The sequence below is a fragment of the Ambystoma mexicanum genome, chromosome 4q, assembly GCF_040938575.1.
Source record: "Ambystoma mexicanum isolate Mex_15411 chromosome 4q, UKY_AmexF1_1, whole genome shotgun sequence".
Classification (NCBI taxonomy): domain Eukaryota; kingdom Metazoa; phylum Chordata; class Amphibia; order Caudata; family Ambystomatidae; genus Ambystoma; species Ambystoma mexicanum.
The window spans coordinates 37,056,371-37,075,110 of NC_090928.1; the positions used below are offsets into that span (position 1 = coordinate 37,056,371).

The 18,740-nt window shown below is 48.3% G+C and overlaps 1 protein-coding gene across 3 annotated transcripts in view; it reads right to left on the reverse strand.

The window, feature by feature from the left end:
- TBPL1 (TATA-box binding protein like 1) overlaps window positions 1-18,740 on the reverse strand; it is a 270,644-nt gene that overhangs the window by 71,992 nt on the left and 179,912 nt on the right. For all 3 annotated transcript variants that reach the window (XM_069607406.1, XM_069607407.1, XM_069607408.1), the window contains 2 exons: window positions 9,075-9,178; window positions 8,891-8,985 (listed from right to left, as the gene is read on the reverse strand). In XM_069607406.1, the coding sequence (XP_069463507.1) occupies window positions 8,891-8,985; window positions 9,075-9,178 (199 nt within the window). The remainder of the gene's footprint in view (window positions 1-8,890; window positions 8,986-9,074; window positions 9,179-18,740) is intronic.

Here is an 18,740-nt window from a genome sequence, read left to right on the forward strand (position 1 = left end):
TCTTTGGTATTTATTTGGGTTTTATGTATCGCTTTACACCAAAGCGCTGTACACAAGGTCAGACCAGTACAATAAAATGAAAATAACAAATAAGGAAGCAGAAAGCATCTGCATTTACATTCACATTGCTAACCTGAATGGAGTAGGTGAGACCTTAAGGAGTCTCGAAATGTAGAATGGAGAGAAACAGAGCGCAGAAAGAGAGTAAGAGCATTCCAGTATAGAGGAGCAAGCAAGGAGAATGATCGAAAGCGAGACTGACCACAGGGAGTACGAGGGACAGCAAGAAGAAAATGGGAAGAACGACGAAGCGAGCGAGGGCATAAAATTTAACAAGAGAAGAAAGATTCAGGTGCAAGACCAAAGCGATTTAAAGATTAGACAAAAATAATATAATTTTAGATGGTGATGAAAAGAAAGCAATCCGAGATTAGCGAGAGAATAAGAGTCGTGGGGAGCAGAGGAAAAGCATGCGAATAGAGGCATTAAAAACACATTTCCGAGGAGCTAAACACACAAGGAGCCCAAAGAGGGCAGACAGAGGAACAGTAGAAAAGACAAGAGAAAATTAAAGAAGATGAGTTTAGTGGGCTCAAAAGTCAGGAAAGGACCAGCTTTCTGAATGTTATGTAAATGAAAACGACAGGAACTGGAGGAAAAAAGATGTATTGTAATGCATTTGGTTATTTATATAGCACTCTTTCCCCACTTGTGTGGCCTCAATGTGCTTTTTCCTGTTGAACACCCCTGGTGACCGTAGTCAATATGGTTGAAAGTTCAAAGGAGTCTAATTTAGGAGATGCATGGGTGCATGTTGCCGTTCTAAAACTTGGGTGGCTGGCAAGTCTCGTCTAAGCAGCCCCAAGAGAGGTCAGACACATGGGTGGGTGCTGTTGAGGGATTGAGATAGATTGCTATTGTTGAGAGAGTCTATGTGAGGCCAGCTATACCGGGTTCCTTTTGTACGGTAGTCGCTGTATGCTAGTGGCAGAGGTGGTTAGGTACGTGAGGTGTTTGTCTGGACGGCTGTGTGTGATGCTAGAACGGATGTGCTTAGCCGTAGCTGTGCTCTTTCGTGAATGGATGCCTGGCCGTGCCTGCAGCTTTTTTCCACACTAGTGGTGTGAGATTATATGTACCGTTAGCTGCGAGATTGTTCGGCTGGGGCGATATTTGTTGAGAATTGAGAGGCATATACCAATGGGACTAGGTTTCAGAGTGTAGCAGTATCAGCCTATGTTAAAGATGTAGGCTATACCTAGGTTTGAGAATCCTGTATAGTGGGAGAAAGGCCTAGGTTTCACAAAGTAGTAGGTTTTAGCATATCGTAAACCATGGGGGTACACCTAGATTTGAGAATCCAGTGTAGTGAGAGGCTTCGGCATCATGTTAGGGAGAATTTTCAGTTTATTGCTAAATTCCTCCCACCTTAGAGACCCCAAGCTCCTTTGCTGAACTTTGGGACTTAGGATTTAAAAGTTCAATGTGTTTTCTGTGTGTTTCTTGTGGTTGTGGAGTCTGACAAACTCCATAGGCATCATCTTTTACATTGCGTCACCCAGCACCTTCGGTTTAAATACCTTCTCTGGTATAAACTACTGTTTCCCAGAGCAGTAAAGTGAAATTGACTTTACTTACATTTGTATCTTTCTAGACACAGCACACATTCTTACAATAGGGTGCTGGAGGGGTTACTTAGTATCTCCTTTGTCTAGCTTCTCATGTAACATTGTTATGTTACCCTTTCCTCACCGAATGGCTGGTGGCAGTGGTTTACGTTTTCACTATTATTATGGGATCTTGCAGCGGGCTGCGTTCGCAGTCACGGTAAAGCACCCATGGGTGCCATTTTTGTCAAAATGGCCGTCTTTTTTCGCCATTTCTTTGTGGAAAGGTCCTTCTTGAGATTTACTATGTGCGCCAAACCAGGTTTGGTCCCTTTGTTAGTTTTGTCTTTGGCAGGCTTCACGAGTGACACCCACCTCTGTTTCCAGGGTGTCTGGCGGGGACAGCAAGTGAGGGAGGTGCCCGAAACTCCCTGTGCTTGGTCTCCTAGGAGACCAAAATGCACTCTGGTGATTGGCCGGCTGACTGTCTGGCAAGAACAGCCACCCTGCTGGATGACTGACAGCTAGGCTGGAATTAATGGGAGCAAGCTGCATAAAAGGCAAGGCTTTTTGGCCTGAGAGGCAACTACTGGATGAAGAAATCCGAAGAGAACTTAAAGACGCCTGCTGGAACTCCTGGACCGTTGGTTTGCCCGGTGAGGCCCGGCTGCTGTGCTGAAACTCCACTTTTGTATCGACAGAAGCTCCCGCAAGGACGACTTCTCCTTTTGAGTTGGTGGGACCAATCAACTCCAGTAAGCCGCCTGGACATCCTCTCGGAGCTGGTTGAATTTCCACAGAGTTGCTGCTGGAAACTGAATAAGCAGGGAGCAGAACGCCAGTTTGTGTGCGTTGCTTTTAAGCTGGACAAGAAATCCAGGAAGATCCTGCAGACCTCAAGGAAGCAGGACTGACCGAGCCTGAACCACCTCAACAGTGTGGGGGACCCAAGAAGCAAGGAAAGGGTAACGCTCACCTGATATCCACGGGGACGCCACTCAGCCAGACTGGACCACTCACGATCTCGAACCCTTCCCTTGGAATCTGTTTGACCGAGGATTGGGCCTGAAATACAGGAGTTTCGGATTTAACTTAACTGTCTCTTGTTGCTCGACTCCCACCTCCCTTGAGGACCAAACTTTCCCCAAGGTCCACTCCTCACCTTTTTTTCTTGTAACGTGCACTCTCCATACTGCTTCTCGATGCAGGGGTGCGTTGCTCCTGTGGGCGCGGCGCGAGCTAGTTACTTCACTGGTGCAGGCCCAATGAGTCTGGACTTGCTGTAACTCCAGTCCGACAAGGTAGATCTGTCAATTTTGATGAACTGTCCTTTTCTTTTCTCTTGCCCCTAATGTCTCCGCTTCTCCCTTTAGGTGCTGGAAGAGGTCGTTGGTGTCGTGCTGCTTGGGGGGGCCCGAGCACGAAGTGGTGAATGAAAGCGCGATGCGCGGCGCTATTAGCCTTTTTTGTGCTGACCTACGTTCTTGTTCCTTCAGGTACGCGGTCCTAGGAAAGCAGGTGAAGATCTCAGGAGACCGATCTGAACATGGCGAGTGTCACACTGCAGGCGCAGAGTAACGTGAAGCGTGTTCCTCTGCCCGGGCGTGGTTTATATAGCCTCCAGGTATCCCTGGGCCCGACCACACCCTAAAAGCTAGACCGCATAGCACAGTTCATAGAACCGAGCTATGTGGGGGCATCCACATTGCACCAAAGTCCATTACCAAGTCCAGTTCTCAACTCTTTCCTCTGAACATGTATGAGCCGGGCGCCAAAGGTGCCAGGACTGACTCAGAGGGTCTAGGCTGAGATGGAGGGGCCTTTAAGGCCAATATAGAGGATCGTAGCCTGGCTCCAGTGTTTTGCCTAAGAGGGTTAGGGACAGGGATCATGACAAAGTCCAGGAACAGTGAGATCTGCAGAGATGCCCAGGAACAGAAGTCATCTGCTGCACTTTTTCTTCAATCCAAAAGGAACTGGAAAGTCTGAAAGAACCTACCTCTTACTGTAGAGTTGCTTGCATCTTCTACTCACAAGTCTAACAGCTTGTGGCCCTACAATGATTCTTCTTTTTCTTCAAAGACTTCTAAAAACATTGTGCAAAGTCTTTTCTTACTTACCTGCAAAGGAGTGCTTCAGCTCATATAGACATTTGCCCAATGACTTTGGCTTAGCCTGTTCCACCGAATGACTTGTTTGGGGATCCAAAAGTATTTGCCAGGTTGATAATATTTGTGATCTCTTGTATGTTCTAATAACCTTTCCTTTAACCTATTCCTAAGCTCTTCTAAAATGCAACAGTGATACATTAATGTCCCCAGAACCCTATTTATTGAACTTACCTGAGGGTGTAGGTTGCGTCTGTGGGCCATCCCAAAAGGGTAATTACTGATTTAGAAACCTACAAGATGTGTTTTGAAATATATTTGTGTGGTGTTTTATATTGTCCCCTTCTGAAGAAGGCTTATTCTAACTGACTGATACATTAATAATTGTTTTATCAAGAAACCTTGTGTGTAAGAGTTTATTTGAATACTTGTCACAGTGAATCTCTGTGCAACTCCCCTACAGTTCACCATGACCCCTCTCGAGATAAGCCTGGCTGCTCCACACGCTACCAACCTGTGTAGTGCAGACTTATACCAAAGGTTGGGTTTCTATTGCCAGGTGGTCAGGGTTGTTGTAGTGCACCCAAAGGGTACTGCATACAATCTTGCCTAACCTATCACAATGCATTAGGTGTCATCATATATTAGACAAAGATGGAGGCTATACCTATATTTGAGAATCCTGTACAGTAGGGGAGAGGCCCAGGTGTTAGGCAAGATTGTGTGCAGAATCCTTTGGAAGACTACATACAGCAACCTTGACCTCCTGGCAATAGGAACCCAACCTTTGGTATAAGTCTGTTCAACAGGGTTGGTAGTGTGGCTGAGCAGCCAGGCTTATCTCAAGAGGATCAAAGTAAGCAGTAGGGTTTTTACACAGATTCAAAGTGACAAGTATTCAAACAAACTCTTACACTGAAGGTTTCTTGATTAAACACTTATTAATTTAACAGTCAGTTCAATAAGCCTTCTTCCGAAGGGAGCAATATAAAAGCAATGCTCAAATGCACTTCAAAATACTCTTAGTTTCTCTAAATCAGTCCAGTCAATTACCCATTTGGGATGGCACATAGATGGTACCTACACCCTGAGGTGACTTAAATATCTAGGACACTGTCATTAATGTATCACTGGTACATTTAGAGCAATACTGAGTTGATGTCAAAGAAAAGGGTCTGGGAATAAAACAAGGGTTACATAAATATTCTGAAGCAGGTAAGTACTTTTTAAACCCTAAATGCCAAGTAAATTAACCCTTTCATGGAGGAGAGGTAAACCATAAAGTAAGAAGAGTATTTCAGGGAGCCAGGTCAGCCAATGTCAATGTCAATTGAACAGAAGTCTAGGTGAACTGAAGCACTTCTTGCAGGTAAGTAAAAGTCTTGAACAATGTTTAAGAAGTCTTTGTAGAAATAAAGAATCACAGAAGGGCCACCAGCTGGGAGGCTTGTGAAGGGCAAAGCTGCAAGCAACTCTGCAAAAGCAACCAAGACAAGTATCACCCGAGAACAAGCAAGGCTACACAAATGTGTTACAGTACCTTTGGTCAGAGGAAATGGTGCAAGCTGGCTTCTGGTCCTGTACAGCTCTGCAGATCCTGTTCCTGGGCTTCAGTCATGGGGACAAGAGGGAGGACGTCTGGGGAATCCTGCACTGCAATGGGAAGGTCAGCGGCAGCAATGGGCAAACTTCAATTCAGCGGCACTTTGTGGTTTCTGCTCCTTGCGTCTATAGCAAATAGCAACACTGTGGTTCTCGAATACCACTTCAGACTTTCCTCGCATCTGCGGTCCAGCAATCTTGAGGTGGCTCGGGCTTGGCCAGTCCTGCTTCCTGGGAGTCTGAGGATTTTCCGGGAGCCGGGTGTGACTTAAAGACACTATTCTGGTGTTGCTCTCCCTGGCACTTCGGTTCTTGCATCAGTAATGGAAGTGCAGCCAGCTCAGAGGATTTCCAGATGAGCTTGTCTTGGGGTCGATTGGTCCCACTAACCCAAGGGTAGAAGTAGTCCTTTGCAGGTCTTCTCTAGTCCAGGCAAATTCGAAGTTTCAGCACAACAGCAGGGTTTCACCGGTCAAACCAACGGTCCAGGAGTTGCAGCAGGCGTCTCTTCCAAGTTCTTCTTCGGATTCCTTTATCTAGTAGTCGACTCTGCCTTCCAAGCCAAAAGCCTCGCCTTTTATGCAGGTTTCTCCCATTCATTTGCAGCCTAGCTGTCAATCACATAGCAGGGTGGCTGCCCTCCGAGGTGGAAATGAGAGGAAGGAGAATAGTGGTGGCAGGAAAGTAAAGTACGTCCTCTTTAGTAGCATTGAGTACTAAAAAGTGAGACGTCATCCAAGATTTAATTGCATGAAGACAGGAATTTAGCTTATTGTGGGATGTCTAAGGAGAAGAGTGGGTAAGATAGAAAGAGCAGAGTAAAATGAACGTAAAAGTGATGCGACAGACCCAGGAAGAAGAGCTATCAGCAAGTGGAGATGTATAGAGAGAAAAGTGAAAAGTACCAAGGACCGAGCCTTGGGGAACACCATATGCAAGCAGGGACGTGTCAGATGAGGTCCCGGCCCAGGACATACAATGTCCTCTCAGACAGATTCGATTTGAACCAAGAAAGGACAGATTCAGCAAAACCAAAGGAGAAGAGTCGCTCGCAGAAGAGAATGATCAACCATATCGAAATCTGCAGAAAGTTCAAGTAAGCTAAGAAGAGAAGAGTGTTTAGAGTTACGTGCAGAAATTAAGGAATCTAAAACAGAGAGAAGAGCAATCTCAGTGGAGTGACCGGTGGAAAATCCCGATTAAAAACAGGGAAGGACAGAGTTATGGGAAGCAAAGGTAGAGACTTGAAAGTATTTGTTCCAGGATTTTAGAAAGGTAGGGTAAGAGCGAGATAAGACAGAAATTGGAAGCAAGAAGGTTTCTTTAAGATCAGGATGATGGAGGAATCCTTGAATAGAGAAGGGAAGGTTGAAGTGGATAAACCAGTATTAAATCAAGTTCTAAAAAGGTAAGAAACAAGAGGGGTAGAGACTTTAGGAATGAGTGCTGATGGGAGGGGTTCCATTGGAGAAGTGGAAGAGCCCGGGTCAGCACACGAGAGGCCTCATCATTGGAGATTGGAGTAAAACCTACAGAAGGGAATGTTTCACTATGACAGAAGGGAGGCTTAAAAGTTACTATGGTCCAAAAACGTGGGCAAAGCAGACAGGGCTTCTTCACCATATCTTGCAGTCTTGTCTTTGGTGATCAGGAGAAGCAAATTGTGGCAGCAAGCAGGGTTCACTGGCCAAATACTGCTGCAGGGTAATGGAGCAGCGCTGACTAAGTTCAATGCAGCTGGGGACCAGATGGCAGCGGCTGTTAAGGAAGTTTTCCTAAAGTTCACTTGAGACAAGTCATCCTTTATGGCTAGTCAGAAAGGCTCATGCCACTGTGCCACAGTAGCTGCCTCTACAGCAGCCACAGAGTCCTCTGCAGTTTGAGAGCCACACTTGTTGACTTTAGATAAATAAAAAACAGCATAAACAGGAGCCCTCTCCAAGTGAAAAGGAAAGTGGAAGTTAACCATTAGGCCTTCCTCTTTAAGGAACGGCTGCTCGTCAACACCTATTCTGTATGTACTTCAAAGAATGGCTACTCCCAACACGGTGTATGTACGTACATACTCACTCGATCTAACCAGAGACACGCTGATCTGCTTCGCATGGTTTTATCCCCTAGTTTTTTATTTCTTGCAACCAAATTGCAAGGTCCTCCCATCCATGCATCGAAGGTCCCTGCTCAATAAATACCATAATAATAGGGGCCGGCAGTAAGGAGTGTCAGCATTGCCAGGGAATATCCTGACTCTCCATGAGCTCTTAAAAGAAAAGTTGTCTACTGGAGGGTGCACAGTGCAGGGGTCAAAATTCGAATTCATACAGCAGAAGCTGGCAGTAGCTCCTGGGTGTCAGGATTTCCCTCTAATCAGGAGTTACTCACCGTAACACAGGAGCTATTAAAGTCTCATGAATGGAGTCCTTGAAAGATGGAGGAACTAGTTTTTTATCCAAACTGGCATGCACCCAAAAAATGTACATGCAATGAAACTTCCCTTCTGCTACTTTGGTACTATACCTTGTACTATATTTACAGTCTCTTTATATTGCCATTTCTGTTATTTCAGCTAGCAGCTCCCATCTCATTTACACTTTACCCATCTTTGCCACTTATTTACGATCTCTTCTGCCTCCTCTTTTCTGTGATGTGACCTTGCTCACTCTTCCTCTGCTGCAGAACGAGGTGCCAATACATAGGTTTGTTAATATTATGTAATACTAACTTCCAAACAAGATGCAACTAGAACTTTGTGAACAGCACAAAGGGCCATTAAACATTTAGATTTCTGCTCAAGGCTTACTAATGCACCCTTTATGCAAATTCCTAGACTCAAGAGTTAATATTCAGCCAAGTTTATTTGTGTAACATTAGTGGACTTGGGGGAGCTAAAAGTAGCTCCTGTTAGCACCAAGCCAACAGGGCTCTTCCAGACCCTATTCTGGCGAAACAGTCCCTTGCCATTTTAAACTCTCTGAAATAGGTTTCCGGGACTTCCCAATCTGATAGTTGGGAATATTCAAAAGTATCTATAAAGACCCAATACTGGAGATAAAAGGTTAACTGCCAACCGCCTATCAGGAAAACGCTGTCCAAAGTTTGTGAGAAATACACTTTAGAAAAAAAAGAGTGGCAAGTGGGGTGGAAAAGGTAACTCCCCTGCAAAAAAAGGGTCAGGAAAAACCAAAAACAGCCAGTAGATTCACTGATGTCTCAAAAGAATGAAAATAAAATGCATAGAAAATGCCCATTTTTCAACAGTTGTACAATTCCATGCTGGTGAAAAATGTATAAAACAAATCACTCCAATAAGATTTGAGATCCCACCGTTCCCTCTATCGATCTCTGGACACAGTTGCGATTATGATCTGACAAAAGAAATAACATTGCAGTAGATTCCTGATAGCAATGAAATTGAGACTTCTACATGTTGACATGCTGTAAAAAATAGACAATTGTAAAAATATTTCCCCCCAATATGTCTTGCTGAAACCAATTCTGATCTAAAAAGCACACATGAAACTAAAAATATAAAAAAAACTTGCAAAGTGTAACCATTTAAGTAATGATCAGTACCTGTCACAGTTATACTTCCCGTTGAGAAAACCTGTATCGTTGCTCTTAAAGCCTTGATTCTGTAGCATGCAGCGGGATGAAGTTCTGGTTCATAACTAAAATAAGATTAACAGCAAAACCTTAATAAATGAAACTGCACAACAGCTTAAAACATACTAGACACATTGGACAACAATGAAAATACCTGACGTGAGGTCTATTCTTCTTGGTGAACTCTGGTAATCTTATCTCAAAGGGCATGGTACAAACTGCCAACACATTGACAACTTTGAAATCTGTGAATCGCACCTTGGAAAAGAAAAACCAAGAAATGTGTTACAGAAATCTAGACTGAAAGAATGCAGTTCAGACTTATTCTAGATCAAATACAGTTTGACTGAGGTAAGAGCTGGATATTCTAAAAAATGACCTTAATGTCGTGGACGCTGCTTGTGCAGACTGGGCCAGAAATCCCCTGTAAAATGTTGCATACTGGGGCTATTGAATTTAGAAACATGGTTATGCAAATCTTCTTTCAAGTATCCAGGAAGCAACCAACCCTTCATAACAAGCTCCAACCACCAAGCAAGAGTGCAACGACAAAAGCATATGCATAAGTATGGATGAGAGAAAGTTTAGAAGGTGAGAAAGGGGCAGTGAAGGAGAGACGGAGAGAAATGTACATGCTCCGCCTTTCTCCAAGCTTGTTGGACCATTAAATCTAGATGAAGTTGACTAAACACATGGGCAGTAGCTCACTTGGCCACCCAACGGATTTCAGTGATGGGCACAAGCCTTTGGGTAGAATAAAGATGCTGCCTTAAATGTGTTAGAGCATACGTGATGTCTCTCGGAATCAAGAGCAAGCAAAGCATGATTTGGAAATGCCAGATGTTGGAGGACATTCTCAGAAATGTGCTAATTCCCTTGTACCTTAGACACCCCCAGCTAATTTTTGGAATTTAGGACTTAATTCTTATCCTGGAGAGAGCGAGACCTTTTTCCCCCACTCATGTATTTTACTTTGATTTAAACTGGTTTTGGAGTCTGACAAACTCCATAGGCATCATCTTCTTACATTGTGACACAGCAAATTCTTTGCAGTGCACAGGGACGTCATTTGGATTTCCCAAGGTTTAAATACCTCCTCTTGGATAACCTACTGTTTCCAAGAGCAGTGAAGTGAAATTGACTTTACTTACCTTTTGTAACTTTGCAGACCCAGAACACACTATCTTACATAGAGTGCTGGAGGGGTTATTTAGCATCCCCTTCGTCTACTTTTGCGTGTAACATTTTTATGTTACTCTTTCTACAATTTATGGCTGGTGGCAGTGGTTTACCTTTTCCTACCATTGTGTGTGTTTTACCACAGACTGAATGCTCAGCTGCAGTATTGCACCCATGGGTGCCCATTTTGTCAAAATGGCCCTGGTCTTTCTTCACCATTTCTTGTTGGAAAGGTCCTTCTTGAGATTGACTCCGCAGGCCAAACCAGGTTCGGTCCCTTTGTCTTTGGCCGGGTTCACTGCTGAAACCTGCCTGTGGCAGAACAGGAAGCGAGGGAGGGAGGTTCCCGAAACTCCCTGTGCTTAGTCTCCCTGGTTACAGGAATGCATCCAAAAAGGCGATTGGCCGGCTGCCCGGTCCCTGGAGGACAGCCGGCCGGCTGCCCGGTCCTGCTGTGGGTGACAGCTAGGCTGCGAATGAATGGAAGAAACCTGCATAAAAAGCAAGGTCTTTTGCAAGGAAGGCTGAGTCGACCACTGGACAAAGGAATCTGAAGAACTTGGAAGAGAAGCTTGCTGCAACTCCTGGACCATTTATTTACCCAGTGAAGGCCTGCTGCAGTGCGGAAGCTCCGAATTTGTCTCGACTAGAGAAGCCCTGCAAAGAACGACTGCTCTCCTTGGGATGGTGGGACCAACCGACCAAGACTAACTCGACTGAAAGCCCCCTCTTTGCTGGCTGTACTTCCATTGCTACTGCAGGAACAGAGTGCCAGGGGACAGGAACACCCGAATCAAGTGCATCATTTTTAAACTGGACCCAAGCTCCAGGAAGATCCTCCCGACTCCTTTGAAGCAGGGCTGACCAAGCCTGAGCTGCCTAAGAGTGCTGGACCACAGAAGCAAGGAAAGTCCAGAAGGGTCCCAAGAATCGTAGTGGTGCTATTCGCGAGAAGCTGAAACCACTAAGTGCTGCTGATATGAACTTTCGCCATTGCTGCCGCCGACCTTTGAACTGTAGTGCAGGAGTCCCTCTTGTCCCAACAACTGAGGCACAGGAACAACAGGATCTGCCATACTAAACAGGAACAGTAGCCAGCTGGAACCAATTTCTTCAGACCTAAAAGGTACTGTGAACTAAGGGGTACTTACCGCTTGTGTAGCTTGCTCTCAGTTGAGACTTGCATTTGCTGCCTTTTGTAGAGCTGCTTGCAGCTCTGCCTTTCACAAGCCTTCCAGCTTGTGGACCAACAGTGATTTCTTTTTCAACAAAACTAAAACATTGTGCAAGACTTTTTACTTACCTTCAAGAAGTGCCTCCGCTCCCCTAGACTTTGCTCAATTGACATTGGTTGTCCTGGCTCCCTGAAGACACTAACTTACTGTTTGATCTGTCCCTCCAAAAAGTCATACATTCTTTACTTGTAAAGCTGGGAAAGGGTTAATCTACATTGTATTGTGGGGTTTGAAAGTGCTTACCTGTTTGAGAAACGTGTTAAGGAACAAGTTACTTGCCTGTAACTGGTCTGGCATGGATTCACATGCTCATGAATGTTCCCTGTCCTCGGGCTGGGAATCCTCCATAAAGGAGAAAATCAGTTTAATTTCTGAACTTTATTTCTCCAAACAACCAATCACTGAGCTCTGGTCATACTGCCCCCAGCCAATGACTGCCCTCCACCCAAGCCCCTCCTCTGGCAGCCATCTTCAGATTTGGTAGCAGGTAAGTGGCAGTAGGACCAAGAGAAGAGCCGCAGAGGGGTAGATGGGAGGGTTTGCATGTGAATCCATGCCAGACGCATGCTGGAGAACAGTTTCAGGTAAGTAAATTGCTCCTTCTCCAGCATGGGTTTTGGCATGGATTCACATGCTCATTATTAAAGAATACATAGCAGTACACACATGAACAACCACAGGAGGGGACAAGGCTCAACAGAAGCAATCTCTTACCTCCTCACCTGGCTCACCTTCAAGCGAACCTGTTGCGCAGCACTGCTTGGCCGACTCTGGACTCCCTGGAATCCCAGTCGACGCAGTAGATTTTCGTGAAGGTGTGCGTCGATCTCCATGTAGCAGTCCTGCAGATGTCCAGCAGGGGCACACCAGACAGGAACGCTGTTGTAGCAGCGATTGCTCTGGTGCAATGGGCACCGATGACCAGGCAGCGGTCGGTTGGCCAACCGGTGAGTGATACAGGCGGAGAGCCACCTGGAAATGGAAGCCCTGGACAGGGCCTTCCCATGGTTCACAGGACCAAAGTTCACAAAAAGTTGAGAGGTTTTCCTTAAACTCTTCGTGCGGGCCACGTAAAACTTCAGCATTCAAGCCACATCCAGCGAGTGCAAAGTCCTTTCAGCCGGCGACGAAGGCGTCGGAACACACACCGGTAACACCAAGGGTTTGTTGAGATGGAATTCCGACTGAACCTGGGGCATGAAGGAGGGGTGCGTCCGCAGTACCACCCTTGTCTCGTGAAAAGTCAAGTAAGGCTGATTGCATGACAGGGCCTGGATCTCACCTACTAGTCTTGCAGAGGTGATGGCCACGAGGAAAGCGGTCTTCCACGACAGAAACTTGAGCGGTGGTGAGTGCATAGGTTGATTGCCGCCCCCCCCATGAGCCTAGGCAGCACCACATGGAGTTCCCACGCCAGGGGCCTTCATAGGCGGAAACTAGTAGAACAGTCCCTTGATGAACTTAACTAGACCGTGCAACCACAGAGAAGACTGTCCCGGAGATCTGGTGTAGCGGGAGATAGCCACCAGATGTACATTAATGGAGACATGAGCCAGTCCGTACTTGAGGGTCCGTGACCCGCAGAGGGTTGATCTTCTGAGAACGGCGCCAAATTGCAAAGCACTGCAGTTTGTCCCCGTAGCATTTTAAGGTAGATTACACCCGGGCCTTGGCGAGAACCTCTTTGCAGTCCACCGGAAGATCGTAGACACCGAACTCGAATGCTGCAGGAGCCAGGCCTACAGGTTCAGAGACCCCGGGTCGTAGTGAAGAATGGCGCCTCCTTCCCTAGAAAGAACTGCAACCACTGGCCGCTTGACTGGCGGAGACGCCGACATGCTGAGAAGGTCCGGTATCAGATCTGCCTCAGTCACACTGATGCGACGAGGATCATCCTGCATTGGTACCATCTGAGTTGAAAGATGACTCGAAGAAGCAACGGCGGGAACGCATACAGAAACAGCCCTTCCCAAGGGAATGAGAATGCGTCCCCCATGCTCCCTGGCTAGGGCAACCTGCTGGCGAACCTCCGGCACTTGGTGTTTGTCGCCGTCACAACCAGATCGATCTGGGTATTGCCCCATTTAAGGAAAAGATAGTCCACTTGATCGTGCCGAAGCTCCCGCTCGTGGCAAGAGCGTAGCTTCCTGCTGAAGGAGTCAGCGATCTTTACTCCTGGCAGGTGAAAAGGAATGAGGAATATCCCCTGGGTGACGGCACAGTGCCACAAGCCCTGCGCCTCTCTGGCTAGTGCTGGGGATCTGGTGCAGCCCTGTTTCCTGATGTAAAACATTGTGGTGGTACTATCTGTGAAGACCCTCACCATTTTGCCCTTGAGGGATGGCAGAAACAACTTGAGGGCCCAAAATACGGCCCCAAGTTCCAGGACGTATATTTGCAACATCTTCTCCTCCGGTAACCACAGGCCTCTGCCGTGAAAAAGGTTGGTGTGGGCGCCCCATCCTTCCAGGGAAGTGTCCGTCGTGAAAGTCTCCTGGTATGGGGGGGGGGGGGGGGGGGGGGGGGGGGGGGGAAGTTTCTGTAAATCCGTGCCTCTGGTAAGATTGGAGCACATGCCCCCCACCACCTTATCGCTCAACGGAACTCCTAGTCAAGCGTGATCCTGTCCTGGAAGCTTCCGGACACCTGGACCCAACAGGCGTCGAGGAACTCCTGTAGCGGGCACATCTGCAATCTGCAGAGTCGAATGAGGTATATGCACGACAACATCATGCCGAGAAGAGAATTGATAGCCCTCACCGTGGCGATCTTCAGTGCTAACAGCTGTTGCACCTTACCCAAGTTGGCTGATATCCTCGCCTCCGACGGTGACGCCAGGAATGACAGTGTTGAGCCGGGATACCAGGAACAGAGCATCCTGCGATGGAGTCCAGCAGGATTTGGCATCATTCACTGAGAACCCCAGATCCATCAGTAGGCGGACGGTCCTCGCCGTGTGGTCGACGGCGATGTCTCTTGATCTGGCCCAAATTAGTTAGTCGTCCAAGTAAGGGTAGATGTGGATCCCTTGCAGTCGTAGCTGGGCCGCCACCGGCGCCAGGCACTTGAAGACTCTGGGCGCAGACTTCAGTCCGAAAGTAAGGGCCTTAAATTGGTAATGTTTCCCCCTGAACGACAAAGCGCAGAAACTTGCGGTGTCCTTTGTGAATGGAGGATGTGGAAGTACGCATCCTCCAGGTCCAACAACAACAAAGTCTCCCTCTTCCAGCTGTCCGAGCAAGTGTTGAAGCGTGACCATTCTGAACCTCTGGGACTTCATATATTTGTTCAGTCGTCGTAGGTCGAGAATGAGCGGGGAAGTACCTTGAGTAAACTCCGGAGCCGCTTTGGAATTAGCTTGATCGCCCCTTTCTTTAACATGGCGAGCACCTCCAGCAGCAGCCGAGGGACGTGGCTTTCCCGACGGGCCGTATTTGGGGACACTTTTGTTGAAACTCTAGAGAGTGGGCGAGAGCATCCAGCACCCAAAGGTCGGTGGAGTTGTCTTCCACACGCTAACGAAGTTCGCCAACAAGTCCTCCCACCGGGGTACACAGGTGGGGGCTCAACATCCTGGCCAGTTCCAACTTGCTTGGAGGTCAACGGGCCGCCGTGCGGCCCTGGCAGCGACCACCCCTGAAGGCCTTGGAGTGGCCCCTGTTGGCTTCCTCGGTGGAGAAGCGAGCGGGCTGCCGGTAGAGGAGCCCCTGCCGAAACCCCTCTAAAACCAGCTAGACTTCCCTCCTGAGGAACGAAAGGACGGCTGTCGTAGCATGCCTAGGGCATGTGCCGTCTGTCTTGATGGCCTTGAGGGATTCATTCACAGCTTTTTCAAACAGGTTGTCCCCGTCAAAGGGCATGTCCAAAACCCTTGTCTGGACCTCCTGTCTAAAGTTGGTGGCCTTGATCCAGCCACGACAGCGAAGGCAGACACAGTTTCCCATCTGGCAGAATCCCTGCGTCTGCAATGTCCATCACCACCTTGATGGCATGATCCGATGCCACCTCTCCTTCTTGAAGGATTTCCAAAGCCTTAACCTACTTGTCGTCGGGGAGGAAGTCCAGGAGAGGAGCATCTTAAACCACAGCTCATGGTCATATCTGGCCACAATGGCGAGGGTTTTGGCAGCCTGGACCATAGTCGCCGCAGAGTAGATTCCTACCCATAGAGTCCAATTCCTTCCCCTCGCTGTCCAGACGGATGGAAGAAGCAGAAGACGTCAAGCCTGACTATTTCTCCCTGGCGGCCGCCGAGACCAACGACTTTGGTGATGGTTGAGACCGCAAGCACTTGGGTGCAGAGTCCGGCACGCTGTACTACTATTCCAGCCGGTCTCTCTTCGCTGGGGCTGTAGAGGGGTTCTTCATCAGAGCCAGCTCTTCGTCCCAAACATTGTCCAGTAGAGGGACCAAGAGGATGGTCTTACTCTTTGCCTCCTGGAGCGGATACAAGAAGCCTTCCTTTTCCTCTGTCATGAGCTGGAATAGCTCTGATGCTTGGGCGATCATTGCATCAAACAATCCTATCTCATCCCGAGGAGAAGCTCTGGGCAGAGGCGACAGAAGGTCCCCCCCATCCCGCCGCCATCATCGTCTCGGATTCTGTCTCCCTTGGGGCGGATTGAGGGGTGGTGGAGAGGGTGGCATGGAGGCATCAGGTCTCTCCTCTTCTTGGCCGGTGGTTCCCCCGTTGTCAACGGGGCGACCGGCACCACGGAAGGGGCGGATGGCAGGATCGCCGGTATCATCCTCTGTAACTGGGGCACCAGAGAGTTGAGGTCCGAGATGATGTTTAGTGTAAAGTCTCTAGGTGGCTTCCTGGGGCCCCTCATCACCGCCATCAACTATCCCCGACATAATCGCCATCGCCCTCGTCGCAGGGCAAGTCCCTGGCATCCCCTTCGTCGTCATCGCCCTCATGGATGGAAAGGATGGCATCCTCCTCAGCCGAAGAAATGTCAGTTCCCTGAAGGCCTTCCAACGCTCCTACCCCCCCCCCCTCCCCCCTTTCTTCGGCTCCAGATGGGTCGGTCTCGGGCTGAGGTCTAGCATCCTCTTGTCTGCCATCTTTTCAGCAGGCATCTTCGAAGGGTCACCCGTGACGTCGCCGAAGCACCCTCTGGGTCCGTCCCCACGACCTTCAAAAGCGACGCCACCACCTCGAGGGAGGGTTAAGATTTTGCCTGGTGCACCTGGGCCTTCACGAGAGGTCGGAGGTCTTGCACTGCTTGGCCCTCTCCTTGAGGGTCGGATCGGACTATTTGTCTTCTGCCTGGCCTTCTGCTGCCTGGCCTTCTCAGTTTACCAAAGTTATCCGACTTTCTCTTGGATGAGGAACCAGAGCGTTGACTGGAGAGCGACGCAGGTGGGGAGGACGGCCGTGCTCTGACCGTCACGGGACCCGCAGCAGTGTCGACCTCGACAGAAGCGGCTTGCGGTGCTTGGCCATGTGTTGGGCCCTCACGGGTGGGGCGCCCTCAAGGGACTTAGAAGCCCGCTCAGCTTTCCCAGATCTGGGAGAGGCATTCCCTTGGTTACTACCCAGTGCAAAAGCCTTGGCCTACAGCCACGCTTCTAGTCATTTATGTCGGTGCCTCAACATGCGCTTCGAGAAGCCACGGCACAACACACAATCTTCCTCCTGGTGTGTCGGGTTCAGGCAATACAGACACTGGGAATGCTTTTCGTACACGTATAAATTCCGCAAACTGCAGTCGGAACACAGCTTGAAGAAGCAATGGTTGTCCTTTTCTTCCGACATGATCCACGCAGTGTAGGCCAGAACAATCTTCTGGAAGCCTCCAAGAACATTTGACGAAAACAGCCCTTGAGGGGCATTGAAAAATCTGAAAAACTGGTCCGCGTTAGTTGGAAGGATGATCGATGGAGCACACGAGCTCGATTGACCAAAACAATAGAGTTTAACTCTAAAGAAAATGAAAAACGCAGCAAAAGCTCGAAGAGCAAAGCACAAGAAAAAAGGGCAGTCATTGGCTGGGGGTAGTATGACCTATAGCTCACTGATGGTTGTTAGGATAAAGACAGTTCAGTATTGAAACAGATTTTCTCTTTTAACGAGGATAACCCAGGCAGACGACTGGGGATATTCATGAGCATGTGAATCCATGCCAGATCCCATGCTGGAGAACCATTTGTTACTTCCCTAACCTTTTCCTTTCTGGCGCCAAACTCGGTATTGCTTTTAATATACCAGTGATATATCAATGTCCAGGGTGTCCTAGCTATTGAGGTCACCTCAGGGTGTAGCAAGTGTCTGTGTGCCTTCCCAAAAGGGCACCTATTGATTTATTGAAACAAAGTGTGCATTTTGAAGTATATTTAAGTTTTACATATTTGCTCCCTTATAAAGAAGGCTTATAGTCTCAACCACGAGCTAGCAAGGCTACACAACAAGAGGCAACTCCCCTTAGGTTTACAAAACCCTAGGTCTGAAGAATGTGGTTCCAGCTGGCTCTGGTTCCTGTGCAGGTCTGCAGATCCTGTTCCTGGCCCTCAGTCGTGTGGACAAGAGGGAGGACATCTGGGGACTCCTGCACTATGAATTGAAGGTCGGTGGCAGCAATGGGCAAACTTCAGATAAGCTGCCCTTCGTGGTTTCAGCTTCTTGCGGCTCTCGCAAATGGTTCTCGGATACCTTATGGAGTTTCCTCGCATCTGGGGTCCAGCACTCTTGTGGCTCAGGCTTGGTCAGTCCTGCTTGAAGGGAGTCCGGAGGAACTTCCTGTAGCTCAGGTCCGACTTAAAAACAAGGTACTCGATTCTGATGTTCCTCTCCCTGGCAATCTGTTCCTGCAGCAGCAATGGAAGTACAGCCAGCTCCGAGAGGATGTCCAGAAGAGTTCGCTTTGGGGTTGATTGGTCCCACCAACCCAAGGGGAGAAGTCGTCCGTTGCAGGGCTTCTCTAGTCGAGGCGAATTCGGAGCATCAGCAATGCAGCAGGTCTTCACCGGGCAAACCAACGGTCCAGGAGTTGCAACAAGCGTCTCTTCTAAGTTCTTCTTCGGATTCCTTCGGCCAGTGGTGGACTACGTTCCAAGCCAAAAGCCAAGCCTATTATGCAGGCTTCTCACTCATTCACAGCCTAGCTGTCACTCACATAGCAGGGTGGCTGTCCTTGGAGAACAACCAATCACCTTTGGGTGCATTCCTGTAAACAAGGGGATTAAGCATAGGTAGTTTCGGGCACCTGGCTCACTTCCTGCCCTGCCAGACACGCTGGAGCCAGAGGCAGGCTTTGTGTTACGCTCACCTGGTTCCACGGGGCGCCACCCAGCATTTGGGGTTCAGATGTCCCTCCTTGCGATGCCCAGATGCGACCAGTGGAAGAGTTCTGCCTGGAATACAGGTAAGCTATGTTCAGGACTGGGCAACCAGGGTAAACAGC